This window comes from Petromyzon marinus, chromosome 39 (assembly GCF_048934315.1).
Source record: "Petromyzon marinus isolate PM22_M1 ecotype Great Lakes invasive population chromosome 39, UKy_Petmar_22M1.pri1.0, whole genome shotgun sequence".
Lineage (NCBI taxonomy): Eukaryota > Metazoa > Chordata > Hyperoartia > Petromyzontiformes > Petromyzontidae > Petromyzon > Petromyzon marinus.
The window spans coordinates 16,570,199-16,585,020 of record NC_133705.1 but is presented as its reverse complement, the minus strand read 5'-3'; the positions used below and the strand labels follow the sequence as shown (position 1 = coordinate 16,585,020).

The 14,822-nt window shown below is 54.2% G+C and overlaps 1 protein-coding gene across 1 annotated transcript in view; it reads right to left on the bottom strand.

Annotated features, from left to right (window-relative positions):
• ESPN (espin) overlaps positions 1–14,822 on the bottom strand; it is a 72,432-nt gene that overhangs the window by 8,101 nt on the left and 49,509 nt on the right. Inside the window, exons 9-11 of the mRNA XM_076072794.1 lie at positions 11,873–12,095; positions 2,499–2,635; positions 1,603–2,072 (exon numbers count right to left, since the gene is read on the bottom strand). Coding sequence (XP_075928909.1) covers positions 1,603–2,072; positions 2,499–2,635; positions 11,873–12,095 — 830 coding nt within the window. The remainder of the gene's footprint in view (positions 1–1,602; positions 2,073–2,498; positions 2,636–11,872; positions 12,096–14,822) is intronic.

Here is a 14,822-nt window from a genome sequence, read left to right as displayed (position 1 = left end):
CACTCTCCCCGCCAAAGATGGTGGCACGTGGCATCGAGCGACACAACATTTTTACGCCACGTAATTGACCTTGTTGTTAAACAAAACCGCTCATTTTAAAATCTAAATCTCACCCACGACGTGCTCAACAGAACAATCGTTTCGCGTCTGCGAGCGATCTTTGTCTAGGGGGCCGCACGCCCAGGTTTATTGGGGACGCTGTTTCCGCTCACGTAACACGGGGCCCAGCGGCGCCGAACGGGAACCAGGGTCCACGGACGCCGGATTACGCGGTTTAATCCCGGGGCTTACAGCGCGACCAGAGATGGGATCAGGATTTGCCGCACTCACTGCTTGGCCGCATAAGCGTGCGCGCGATGTGTGCTGCCTCGCCAATTCTGTGCTCATTTTACCAACCCAGGACAGACGACGATGGGGCCGAACTAACCCTCGCCGGAATTGTGACTCGTCATCCAACAGCCGAGAGCCCGCTGCTCCGTCGGCCGAGCTGTAACGTGACCTTATCGCCATCATCACGGGCCGCGGAGACGCGAGCGTAAACATTTGGCGCCGCCGGTGGACGCGCGCTACGGAGGATGCGCGCCCAGGCACGCCGCGCGAGTGCAGAAGATCCACGGCAACGGCAGAGGCGCGCGCACTCGTGCTCAGGCGACGGCGACAACAACGCTGGAGTGTGGCCACTCGAACCGCCGTCAAGCACTCAGTGCAGCTGGTGTCATCGATTAGCGGTGCGGGGGGGGGGGAACCTCAAGTATTTTGTTTCGCCCTTAATTTGTACCGCTTTAGAAACGACAAAATAAGGGGAAAGTTTAATCAGAAACGTTTTGTGTAACCGGCGCCAGATATTATATATATTCCTTGCAGTTAAGATTGTGTGTCTCAATCGTACGGATGCTGGACACCCTTGCAAACGGGATGTTCCACCTCAAATTATCTTCCAGGTAAATGTTAAATGTTTCGATATTTGAAAGCAGAGTGCAGGTCACTATATCGGCGCTGTTCTTGCACCAAGGAAAGTCTCCGAGTGACTGTCGAGATTCTTTGTCAGGAGGGTTTTTTGCCTTGGATTGTTGGGGCCAGTTCCTATCCGAGTCACGTTTGCAAGTGAGAGGGAACCAGAGCACCAAGTTGTAATGTGTACAGCAGCTCATGCTTTAATAGGCGTGAAACACTACTGTCTCGACTGTGTGCCGTGGTCATCACTTTGCTAAATCGCAACAACCCAGAGTTACCGAAGAAACAGCTGAGGCTTTCCGGGTTACACTCCCCGCTGCATGGAACTCACTCCACCGGCAATGAAGCGAGCGCCACGGGGCCGACAAACACGGCACGGCACACAACACGCAGGACATGCATCACGCACAATGCACCACGCTCAACACCGGGCTAACAGCGGACAGCATGCGGCACAATGCAGACCAAAGACAAAGACCCCTCCGCATATTGCCTCTGACGGGCAGTTGGGGCAAGCGCTGCTAGCGAGCGCCTATTAAGGCCGGCGCGGCGCACGAGGAGGCGGGCGCGGTCAACACCGCACTCGGTGGGCCCGTGGTCGCGAGCGGGAATCGAACTCGCCGGCTTCGTGGCGCGGTGCACGCCGACCGCGCGCTCCCCTGCACGCGCGCCGACCACGGCGCCCTCCGTGCGGCGCGGCCCGCGGCGAACGCCGCGAAGCCCGAACCGCCCCACGCGACGGCGCTCCGCGCTAAGACGCGGGCACGCCGCACACGCCGGGCGGGCCGGCGGAAAAAGAAGGCGCTCGGCTTCCGCACCTGGCGCCGCCGCTCCTCCTCTTGCTGCAGGCGCGTCTGCAGCTTGCGCACCATCACCTGCCGCTTCCACTCGGGGATCGGCCGGCCCTGCTCGTCCTGCAGCGGCACCAGCGAGTCCACGTCGAGCGAGTCGAGGCGCGACAGCGAGTCGAGGCGCGACAGCGAGTCGCCCGCGCCGCTTGCGCCGCCGCCGCCGCCGCCGCCCGCGGCGCCGTGAGGGAGGCCGCCGTCGCCGTTGGTGCCGTCCGTGCCGGCGCCGCTCTGCGGCTGGCAGTCCGGGCTGGTCGGTCGCTGGTTCTGCTGCGGCGCCGTTGGGGAGGGGAGAGGCGCAGTCCCACACGGAGTCGACTCAAAACACAAAGATCCCCCATATAGACTTCGACCGTTGGGGACAAGTGCTGTTAGCGAGCACCTATTAAGGTCGGCACGGCGCACGAGAGGGCGAGTGGGCCAACACCACGCACGCCCGGCCGCCTTTGTCTCCCGCCAGTGCCGATGTATACACCGCACCAGATATTAATTTAAGGGCGAATCGACCTAGGAGGAGGCGCAGGACCGGTTCAAACGTTCGTAACTCTTGCCGGTCGTGAGTGGGAATTGAACTAGGGTCGGCGGGTTCGTAGCGCGCTGCGACGAACCCCTGTTCTGCACACAACACAGGGGGACACCACGTACACCACGCTGAACAGGAACGTTATGGTGAGCAGCGGGGGCGAGGAGCCTCACCAGGTGAGCGGAGCCGATGAACACCGTGGTGCAGCTCTTGCTGGGGTGCGTGGGCTTCAGGCTCCTGCCCGCCTTGATCTCCGCCAGCAGGTCCGAGTTGTCCCCATTGGGTGAGAGCATGTTGAACGACTTGATGCCTTGACGGACATACACACACACAACGACAACAGCCACCATTCGCCACTAGGTGGCGGTGACAACACCACGGCGCTTGTGCCGGGGTCACTTCGGGGTCACGTGAAGTGTCGAGAGCTTGCTGGTAGGTCACGGGACAGACCCAGGTGCCAAGAGTTGACTGAGATGACTTGCAGATGCACACACACACACGACAATGATCCCCCGTATAGCCTTAACAGACTGTTGGAGCAAGTGCTGTTAGCGTGCACCTATGAAGGCCAGCATGGTTCACGAGGGGGTGGGTGGCCAGCACCACGCGCGACCGCCTTTGTGTCCCCAGTAGCGATGTTTACACAACGCACTAAATACTTGAGTCGACCTAGGGGAGGCCCAGGGCCAGTTCAGATAATCGTCACTGTTGTTGGCCGTGAGCGGGAATCGAACTCGGGTCGCCAGGTTGGTAGCGCATCGCGCTAATCACTGCGCCACCCCTCTCCACATACATGCATACATGTGGACGCACACATACAGACACACACATGTATATAATCTGGAGATGAATTACATTGACAAGCCGGTGAGAGCCAATTAAGGTCGATGTCTCCATCTCTAGGGAGTCTTGGGATGGAATAATAACGAATATGCTATATAAAATATATCTCAGCAGAACATAACATAGATGCTTGTTACAACCATTGCAATTGAGAAAGTAAATATATATTATATGAGCAAAAAAAATGTCCGACAATCTCGATAGCGATAAAAACCTTACAGTTACAGTTATATATTTCACGCAAATAAATGTATCAGTGTTATCCAATGGATCAGTGTTCTTACGTAACGCGACCACTTCGCTAGCCAACATTAATAATTGTTCCATTCAGGGCAGACACAACAACCGCCATTCACCACCAACTCGCGGTTACGTCACTACGGAGATCGTGCCAGGCTATGTGCACTTTTACACACACAAAGATAAATATCATCTGTATATACTTAAACAGACGGTTGGGGCAAGTTCTCTTAGCGGGCAACTATAAAGTTTGGCACGATGCACGACAGGGGTGAGCGGCCAACACCAGGCCTGGCTGCCTTTGTCTCCCCAGTGATAATGTTTAAACATTGCACCAGGTACTCATTAGGCAGGGTCAGGCCTAGGGGAGGCATGGAACCCGTTCGGATATCCGGCACTGATGTTTGCCATGGTTAGGAATGGAACTCGGGTTTACTGGGTTTGTAGTGTGGGTGTGCTCATCACTACACTACAGCTGCCCACACGTATACACTACAAATTGACAGTTGAGAGGTCAAAATATAGTCAATTATGGCAAACATTAGTAAAAATAGACACTCAACTGCAGTATATTATTTACATGAAGCAATCTTGGAATATAATGCACTATTCCGTGATTTTAGTATCTAACGATGCGTATTTAGCGTCAGCGACAAGTTAATCTAAGAAAAATCATCTTGCACAATCCCACCACCTCACGTGAGCACATCGGTGAGTTCTGGTAACAATGACAATTATTTTGTATGCAATGAGGAAAGAAAACTGCAAATATTTAAACGGCGTTTCGATAAAACTTTTTTGTTTTTACCGCTTTGTTTAATGAACATGAAAGGAGCACCTCTGATGTTCAAGCTTAAGCAATGATTACGCGCCACGTAATCTCTCCACAGGGCGGAATTTAAATCGTTTGCACGTTACCACCGTAAAACCCCGAGCAAGCATTACAACTTTACAACGCATCCGCTAATTGCGCTGTCGGGAGAAATTAGCCACGAAATACACACACACACAGGACGACAAAGCGCACAGAGAACAGCCCCCTGCATTGATCGAGTTGGCGTTGACAGCGACGCTGAACCGCGCCGTCTAGGAGCGTCGCAGGTGGTCGTGGGTTCAATCCCGGACCCTGACGATGCCTGTCGTCTGTTTGGAGACCGCGGGTGTTCTCTCGCTATCCCCGTGGCGGTCGCGTGAATCAAATGAACACGCTGCTATGAACTCCTCCTGCATGTGATGACGACGACGACGATGATATAATCCACTTCCATGAGCTAGTATGTGTTGCCAGGTTGCCGATGAAAAACAAGAGCCACCAGCTCAATCGGCTTTCTCTCGTAAATAAACAGATGAGATTTAGTTTTAAAACAGCTGAGTTTTAGCTTTAAAACAGCTGAGTTTTAAAACAGCTGAGTTTTAGTTTTAAAACAGCTGAGTTTTAGTTTTAAAACAGCTGAGTTTCAGTTTTAAAACAGCTGAGTTTCAGTTTTAAAACAGCTGCGTTTCAGTTTTAAAACAGCTGAGTTTTAGATTTAAAACAGTTGAGGTTTAGTTTTAAAATAGCTGAGTTTTAGTTTTAAAATCGCTGAGTTTCAGTTATAAAACAGCTGAGTTTAAGCTTTAAAACAGCTGAGTTTTAGTTTTAAAACAGCTGAGTTTTATTTTTAAAACAGCTGAGTTTTAGCTTTAAAACAGCTGAGTTTTAGTTGTAAAACAGCTGAGTTTCAGTTTTAAAACAGCTGAGTTTTAGCTTTAAAACAGCTGAGTTTTAAAACAACGGAGTTTTAGCTTTAAAACAGCTGAGTTATAGTTTTAAAACAGCTGCGTTTTAGTTTTAAAACAGCTGGGTTTTAGTTTTAAAAGAGCTGAGTTTTAGTTTTAAAACAGCTGAGTTTTAGCTTTAAAACAGCTGCGTTTTTGTTTTAAAACAGCTGAGTTTTAGCTTTAAAACGCAAACGCTACGCGCCAACAAAACTATAAGTGGCGTCCCTCCGCAGAAACGGAACCCGACAGCTCCACACGGGGGAAGCCGGCACAACGACCGCGACTGTCCGACGCGACAACTTAGAGCTGGCTCGCGGAGCGAAACGTCGGACAACGGTGCTGAACAATGCGTGGCACTTGCCACCCCCCCCCCCCAAATAAAAGGGCGTGGGGGGGGGAGGTGAGCCGTACGGCACAGTAGCAGTAAGAACGCCCGCGCGGTAAAAACCACAGGAACTAAAAATCCACCGACTCAACAACAACAACAACAAAAAACACCTCCGCCGCCGCTGATCCCGTCGTGGAACGAACGGCGAAGACGACGACGCACGGCAGCGTTGGGGATAGCGAGGGGTTGGGGCGGCGAGGGGTGCGAGGAGAGGACGCACCTTCACCGAGGAGGCATTTGCGGCGAAGAAGAGGCCGGGGAGCTGGCGGGCGGGAGGGCGGGCGGGCGGGCGGGCGGGCGGGTGGGCCGGAGGGGCCGTGCGAGCGCGCTAATCGGATTAAGTGCGCATCAAGTGGACTTGGCCACTTGGGTGAGCGCTCTCCACGTTAACAGCACTTCAGCGTCGCTCCCCTGCCGGCCTCAAAAAACCGCGGCGCTGCTGTGAAGCGCTTTTATTCGTTTTTTTTTTGTTCAAGAGCAATTGCGTGGTGAAAGTTTTTTTACAAAGAATATAGAGGCCGAAAGCAGATCCACGGTGCGTGTGTGTTGCGACACATTGGTCTGCAGCTGTCAGGTTACCTCCAGCGTTTATCTCCCGACGGCTAAGAAAGGAGGATCACCTGCTGTCGCTATCGCACGTTTAATAACAATGACAGGCCGAGCGTATGGTTTTACATACTCCGACTGCAAGGTGTGAAGTTTGTGAACAGGAGCTGTGGGTACTGGATGCGGGGTCAAATTTCTCTTTTTAAAAATACATTTGAGGAATTACCCATGTAGTGTTGGTGGTAATGTTCGTATGTCGAACTTCTTTGGTACCCTACATAGCCAACCGTGCGACTCAATAACGGGCAATTCCTCAAATTGATTGTATATTTATTCACAATGTCATCGCGTATGCACAAAGACAAAGATCCCCCGTGTAGCCTTAACAGACTGTAGGGGCAAGTGCTGTTAGCGAGCACCTATGAAGGCCGGAACGGTACACGAGGGGGTGGGTGGCCAGCACCACGCCCGACCGCCTTTGTCTCCCTAGTGACGATGTTACACACCGCACCAGGTACTCATTTGAGGCTGAGTCGACCTAGGAGAGGCCCGGGACCGGTTCAGATAATCGTCACTGGTGTTGGCCGTGAGCGGGAATCGAACCCGGGTCGCCAGGTTCATAGCGCAGCGCGCTAACCGCTACACTACCGCTCCCCGCGTATGCACACACGTGCGCAGACAAACAGCGTGCATTTGCTTTAATTGTTACGCCACCAATCGTTCCACCTTCAATGGTGACGCGCGTGGTTTCCTGCCCGCGGTTCCATCGTGCCAGCGAGACGGGAGAGAAATGCTCCACGAGTTTTAAAATATCCTTCACCTGTCGGCGTTGCAACGTAGGTGGCCGCACTATAAATCCCACGTGTGTGTGTGTGTATCGACTCAGCGAAGAGCACCTAGTTGCGAACTTCGCCGTCGAAGCGAAATGTACCGCCCGAAAAGCAGCCTCCGATGAAAGAAAACCCTCGTACTTAAAATCCCTCGGAAGTTCCTCATTTAATTCTCTCGGTGCCAGCTGTCGGGAGCTGCGGAGGCACTCCGAGCGGCGTAAAGAACTTCACTCGGCCTCGAGCGCGAGCTTGGCGGGCGCCTGTCAACAAGAGGGGAGTGCTGGGCGAGAAAGAGCCACCGCTGGCTCCTGTGTGCCGGTAACGACTTAAACACTGTCACAAGAAATACAACCAAATCCTGTTTAGGGGCTTAGGCTGCGCGCAATCCATCGCTCAAGTGGGCCATTGATGACTTAAGTCTGCACGCAGTGGCAGTGGTGGTGGTGGTGGCGGTAGCGGTGGTGGTGTTCACGGCGGTGTTGGTGGCGGTGGTGGTGGCAGTGGTGGCAGCCCCGAGCGTAATGCCGTGGGGCACAAAGCAAAGCCTCACTCTGGGGGGGGGGGGGGTGGAGAAAAACCCCGACGTGTTTCATAATTATGGTTGTGAGAACAACTGAAAATTGTGCAGGCACCCACTTTAATCTAATGTCGTTAATTAACTACATGCGCTTTCTGAAGAGGGTGTTTCTTGTAGTTATGTGGCACCATCCTCAAAGGTAGGTGTGTGTGCCACTGTGCACTGGGTTTGATTCTTATGGCGACTGTCACGTTGTCCTTTTGCGTAGAGGTGCAAGAGAAAGTCGTTGTCTTGGCCGTGCAATGCGGCACGTAACATGGTTCGCTCATCTGGTATTAATACAGATTAACTACATTGAAGGTGACAGCCCAATAAGCCATACATGTATCCAAGGTCAAGCAAACATTTTAAGAGAAATCATATTAAAAGAACGCGTTAATTTGTACAATGAACAATTAATCACCATTCCCCTCTGCTGTCCACAAGTTTGAAACTCCCTTCCCCAGCCATGAGTGCTGTAGACACCCTGTCTACAGACTCACGTAGAGGCCCACAGACTCACATTGAGACGTCTACAGACTCACGTAGAGACTCACAGACTCACATTGAGACGTCTACAGACTCACGTAGAGAACCACAGACTCACATTGAGACGTCTACAGACTCACGTAGAGACTCACAGACTCACATTGAGACGTCTACAGACTCACGTAGAGAACCACAGACTCACATTGAGACGTCTACAGACTCACGTAGAGACCCACAGACTCACGTAGAGACGTCTACATACTCACGTAGAGGCCCACAGACTCACATTGAGACGCCTACAGACTCATGTAGAGAACTACAGACTCACATTGAGACGTCTACAGACTCACGTAGAGACTCACAGACTCACATTGAGACGTCTACAGACTCACGTAGAGAACCACAGACTCACATTGAGACGTCTACAGACTCACGTAGAGACTCACAGACTCACATTGAGACGTCTACAGACTCACATTGAGACGTCTACAGACTCACATTGAGACGTCTACAGACTCATGTAGAGACCCACAGACTCACGTAGAGACGTCTACAGACTCACGTAGAGAACCACAGACTCACATTGAGACGTCTACAGACTCACGTAGAGACCCACAGACTCACATTGAGACGTATACAGACTCACGTAGAGACCCACAGACTCACATCGAGACGTCTACAGACTCACGTAGAGAACCACAGACTCACACTGAGACGTCTACAGACTCACGTAGAGACTCACAGACTCACCTTGAGACGTCTACAGACTCACGTAGAGACTCACAGACTCACATTGAGACGTCTACAGACTCACGTAGAGACCCACAGACTCACATTGAGACGTCTACAGACTCACGTAGAGACCCACAGACTCACATTGAGACGTCTACAGACTCACATTGAGACGTCTACATACTCACATTGAGACGTCTATAGACTCACGTAGAGACCCACAGACTCACATTGCGACGTCTACAGACTCACGTAGAGACTCACAGTGAGACGTCTACAGACTCACGTAGAGACTCCCAGACTCACATTGAGACGTCTACAGACTCACGTAGAGACCCACAGACTCACATTGAGACTTCTACAGTCTCACGTAGAGAACCACAGACTCACATTGAGACGTCTACAGACTCACGTAGAGACTCACAGACTCACATTGAGACGTCTACAGACTCACGTAGAGAACCACAGACTCACATTGAGACGTCTACAGACTCACGTAGAGACCCACAGACTCACACTGAGACGTCTACAGACTCACGTAGAGACTCACAGACTCACATTGAGACGTCTACAAACTCACGTAGAGACTCACAGACTCACATTGAGATGTCTACAGACTCACGTAGGGGCCCGTGATCCACCGCCCCGCTCTATAACACAAACATCCCCACAGTTTCCGTGCATCGTCTGGAGACAACAGGCGCATTAAGAGGCCGCGACGCGAATCTACGGCGCATGGCGCCGCACCACATTCATAGCCACGTTCTGGTGACATCCGAACCCATCAACAGCTCCGACACAAGGAAGCCGCGGCACGGCGGGCCACGGGCGCCGCGTCAACCGTGGGAGCCGCCAGGAGCCACGGGAGCCCCTGGGACCCCTCGCGAGCGCCGCACGGCGCAAGCCCCCACGCCGCGGCGGATGCGTTCGACTTACTTCTCATCCCTCGCTCGTCCAACAGGGGATGAACCGTCACAAGCCGCCGTGCGCCCACATTTACGGGCGACGGGCGGGCGTGCGCGCACAAGGGAAAAAGGTGAAGATAAAAATAACAACGGTGAGAGCGGAGCGTGCGCGGCACGACAAATCTGTCTGGGGATGGGGGTGGTGGCGAGCGAGGCCGGATCGGCACGGAGGCGGCGGCGGCGGTGGGCGGGCGGGCGGGCGAGCCGGTGAGAAGGACGGACGGGGGAGAGGGATACAGGGGGAGAGGCGGCGGCGTCGTTCGAAGGAACAATAGGACGTGCCGTCGGCAGCAACGCGATTAAAAAATGATTAGCGCCAAAGGATGAGCGAGGGAAACGAAGCCGGGGAAACAGGAGCCCGGGCGTGGAGCGGGCGGCGGATTTCGCGAGGTGGACGGATCGACGAGGAGGGACGGAGCGGCACGGCGAGGCGGGGAAGGGATGAAGAGGCTCACGGAGCGAATGCCGCAGCGTCTTCTCTGTGTCCAACACGCGCAGAGGAGGACGCACGAAACGCACTCGGACGCACAGCAGGAGCAAGGTCATCACGTTAGGATCGCAGACCGTTGGGGCATTTGCGAGCGTCGATAGCAAGTGTAGCCACGTCCTCTCACACGCTCAAGCACTCCCTTACGGGCGCTCGGGATATAAAAGATGTGAATTTTATACTTCAATCAGTGAAAGTAGCTACGACTCATTCTGTGGGGCGAGGCAACAGAGAGTGTTGCGGCAAGTGCTGCTTGCGAGTAGCACCTACGAAGGCCGGCAGGGCACGCATGGGTAGTCAACGTCACGCCCGGCCGTTGGTGTCTACCCAAGGCTGATGTTGTACACACCGCACGAGGTACTCATTTAAGGTCCGATCGACGTAAGGTCGCAAGGTTTGTAGAGCGGTGCGAAAACCGATGCACTGCTACTCCAACAACAATAATAACTGCAAATCATCACTAAGTGGCGGTGATGTCACCTACAAAGTGCCGATATTCCTCATTGTTCTTCATAACGCTTATTAAGAGACCTACGGCACGATAATTTGTCCGGGCGCGAGTGCAAATTTGTCTTGATCACGTTATTACGGAGTCGATGCTGGAAACGGGATTCTAAACGCCGCTAAATATTCTTGGGGGAGCAATGAATTATTGAGCGGACGCGACGGGGCTGGCCTGCATGCATTGTTAATGCGCGAGGTTTCATTACAGAGAGAATCAAAACACGCACGCCAGTGGGTGGGGCGGGGGGACTGGGGCACGTGCCCTCGCCACACGTGCCCTCGCGTGCTTTATCTCCGAAGATGCTTTATTATATCACTCATGGGGACGCGTGGTTTATCTCCGGAGATGCTTTATTATATTGGTTTGGATGTCGCTCGCCCCCAGTGCGAGCTGCGGCCGGGGAATCGAACTCAGGTTGAGGGTTTCAAAGAGCCGCTGTGCCACCGATCCACTTGTCTCACTGTGCACGCAAAAGGTCACCGACAGCTCCAGTGATGCTACAAAACGAGACTTACAGACGCAAGAAGACACCGCCGACAGACGCACGAGACTTCCGACCGCGTGGCGTGGTCTCACGTCAATCACAACGCGGTGTTTACTCCGTTTCGCCAGGTGACAGAGGGAGCCCCTTGCGAGGTTCGGTCGTGGAAAAAGCAGATCGGCTGAAAAACGACCTGGCCTGAAACGTTGGGCCACGTCTCAGTCACGCAATGTCCTTCTCCGGCAAGGTCGGAGAGAGCTTTTCACAGCCGTTGGATGGCGACCGCCGAGTTTCCGGATTCCCTCTGCTGGTATTTATTTTCTTGGAATTGTATTGCAAGAGTGTTATCGGTGATTCATCATAGAATTCATTTGACACCAATTTAATGATCTGACCTATTTTGTGTTGTCAAGACCCTCCACCACCCAACATAGCCCAGTGAATGTAATTGTCACGTGTAGAAGCGTTTAACACGCCGATTATTACAATTTGAGCGTGCGGCGAATGGGTCTCGATGCAAGCGCTCTCTACGTGGTTCTCTACGCAGGTTTATGGGAACCCGGTTAAGATCCCAGGGCGGATTCGAGAGCAGGATCCCAGCGGTGCCGAGCCAGCTGACCGCCCGCACAGCACCCAAAACCGTTTCAACCCAACAAGCGCTCGCCTAACGCAACAAAGCAGCAGACGGGGGCACCACGTGGGGGTCGCCGCTGCCGCCACTCACTGGAGGCGGCGGAGGGCGGCCGCGAGTGGTCGCCGTCGCTGTACCGCGACAGCTCGCCGGGGAGGGGCAGCGGCGGCGGGGGCGGAGGCGCGGGCGGCGCGGGCGGCGGGGGCGGCGGCGCCGGGGGGCCCTCCGCGTCCTCGCCGGGGAGGAGGTCCGGCACCGGCGACGACGGCGGCTCCGGCATCTCCGAATCGGGCGTCTCCGCCTCGCCCGAGTGGTCCTGGCGGAGAGGGAGGGCGAGGAGAGAGGGAGAGAGACGCCGTCGCCGCCGCGGGGTTTCACCGCGCGGCACGGCAACGGAACGGGCGCGGGGACCGCGATCGATCCCTACGCGGGCGATGCACGTGCGTCGAATCGCGGGAGCCAATATGGATCGCTCACGTCCTGAGCAGGTTAGCTTGTGGGGCGACGGGCGGCGAACCCGTGTGTGACCGGAGAGTTTGAGGGCGGGCAACGTTAGAAGGAGACGGAGTGAGCAACTTTGTTCGAAACGCGGTCGCTGGGAACAGGCCCAAGGGCCCAAAACGTCAACGCTTGGGATGTGTCAAAGTTCTAAAAGAGTTTACAGGTTTTTTTAATTGAGCAAAGTTATAAGAGCTCAGGAAAGGCGATGATTGGAGTAGGGAGTTCCAAAGTGGAGCAGTGCAAGGGAAAATAAAGAAGTGAGCTGCCCGGCAGTGCAGTGGACAAATTAAGGAGGTGGTATTGATGTCTGGACAAAATATTGGGATGGTTTGTTTCCCTAGAACAGAAGAAGTGTGGCACGGCACCACAAATGTAAAATAAGGATGGAGTAAAGAAATCTGCAAAAATGAGAGGATTTATTTTTTTATAAACAATGCAAACCAGACAGTACAGATGTGGAACATAATAATAATCCTAGGTTGAATCGTCGACCCGAACGGTGACAATCCATCGAACGGCTATCGAGATGAGTCATCATGACAGGCCTCGGCTGACGTCTTGGGCAAAGGCCCTTTGTAGGGGCACAGGGACGTGGCAGCAGAGGGATGGATTGACTTGTAGTTTGAGATAGAAATTGTATAATACCGATACATTTCAATGAAGCTGACAAATTAACAGTTTGTAATCGACAAATGAGCAGCTCCACATTGGTAGCCAATGCGTATCAAACAAACCCTGACATTTATATGAAAATCAAGACTAAGATAGCACCCACGGGCCAACATTAGACCCCACAAGATTACCTATTAACCACAAACAACCATTGGGACATTTTTACTGACATAGGTGCCACCACGAAGCCCATAGACTTACAGAGGTCGCGTAGACTGATGTGTGAGGTTTGAAGCCAGGCCTCAGAGCGTGGCTCCGCCAGACGTAAATAAAACAAGCTGGGCTCTGTTCACACAGAGCGCGTGTGGCTGGTAAATGAACGTGGCGCCCGAATTAAATGATAGGAGCTGAGCGTGGTGGATGCAGAGAGTGCAAACGTGGGGGGGGGGGACACGCGGGCGTCCTAAGGTGACTCGGTGCTGCTTTAACAAGGAGCTCGCCGATAATAAATCTGATTTATCATCGCCGCCGCCGCCACCACCGCCACCACCACTATCGCCGTCAGCACTTCTCTCCGCCCGCCACCGCCGTTCAGCGGGCCGAGATTTAAGAGGTCACGACGCGAACGCCTTTCACGCCGCGCGGGGATGGCGAGCGCGAGTCACCATCATTCACGAGCTCACGCGACGGGGCGTCGCTCGTACACCGCGCGCCCGAGAAGCAGCTCGGCCCTGCCCATGCCCCCCTGCCCTTGCCTATGCCGCCGGCCCTGCCCTTTCCCTTGCCCCTGCCCCTTGCCTTGGCGGCAGAAGTGTGGCAACAGCGTTGTCACAAACAGCGCAACGAGAGGGCTCGAGAAGCAGGTGGCTCCATCACGCCCGGCAGTCAAAGCGCCTGTGATCATTGCTGCGCTCGCCCGCCCTCTCGCCCGCCCTCAATCAATATTGGCCTCTCTTCAGGGGGCGCCTGTTTACCGTTTCAAGGTCTAGGCCTGCATGCGAGTCAGGAAGCACGTCCGCTCATTTTAAAGGGGACATCCGCCAGAGTGGAAGCTGGCTCTTTGAACGCAACGCTAAGTTGGTAATACGGGCCTGACTTGTGCCCGGGTAACTGGGTGCACGGATGAGTCATGCAGCACTTGTTAGACTTCTCAACAAGCCTACCTCGAAATTCAGCATACAGCACACAGGAGGAGCGGTTGTCCTCCTTGGTAGCCACTGCCAGGACATTCCAATGTACGGCTTTCCGCTTTTTCCTTGCCTCGGACTGCTTAATTCGTGCCTTCTCCACACCCTCGCGCGACCGTCGCGGCGTTTGTCCCTGCGGCCTCCGCAAATCCATCGGCTTACAAACTCCATAAAGGTCCCAGAATGCCACTGCCAGGCTCCTCGCCCGCACCCCTAATCGAGGCGGCTTCTCCCCAACGCTCCGATCCATCCGCTGGCTCCCGATCCAATCCCGCGTCGGTTTCAAGGTGCCACTCGTGGGTGGTTCCCAAGCTCCTTCATCGGCTCGCCCTGCTGGCCTCTCCCCTCCCTCTCTCGGTGGGGAAAAACAAAAGATCAGCTGTTGGGCTCTTACTCCTGCGCTTGCACGTCCGCGCTCCCCGCATTCACCGACCCGCGCTGACCAGCGTGGTGACGTATGGTCAAGTAACCCCCCGCAATCCGAATAGATAACCGGTGAACTTCTCTTGGGGTGGAGCAGCGATGTAGCGGTTAGCGCACCGCACTACGGACTTGGCGACCCGAGATCGATTCCCACCCACAGTTAACGTGAGCTGCGAGTGATATCCGAACCCATCCCGAGCCATCCCGAGCCATCCCGGTCACCAATCCACAGTGACCAGCGTGGCGAAGTACGGTCAAACAAATTCCCACGTCCCAAAGACGGCTTTCATTCGGCAATGAACCGACAAAAGATCTGTACG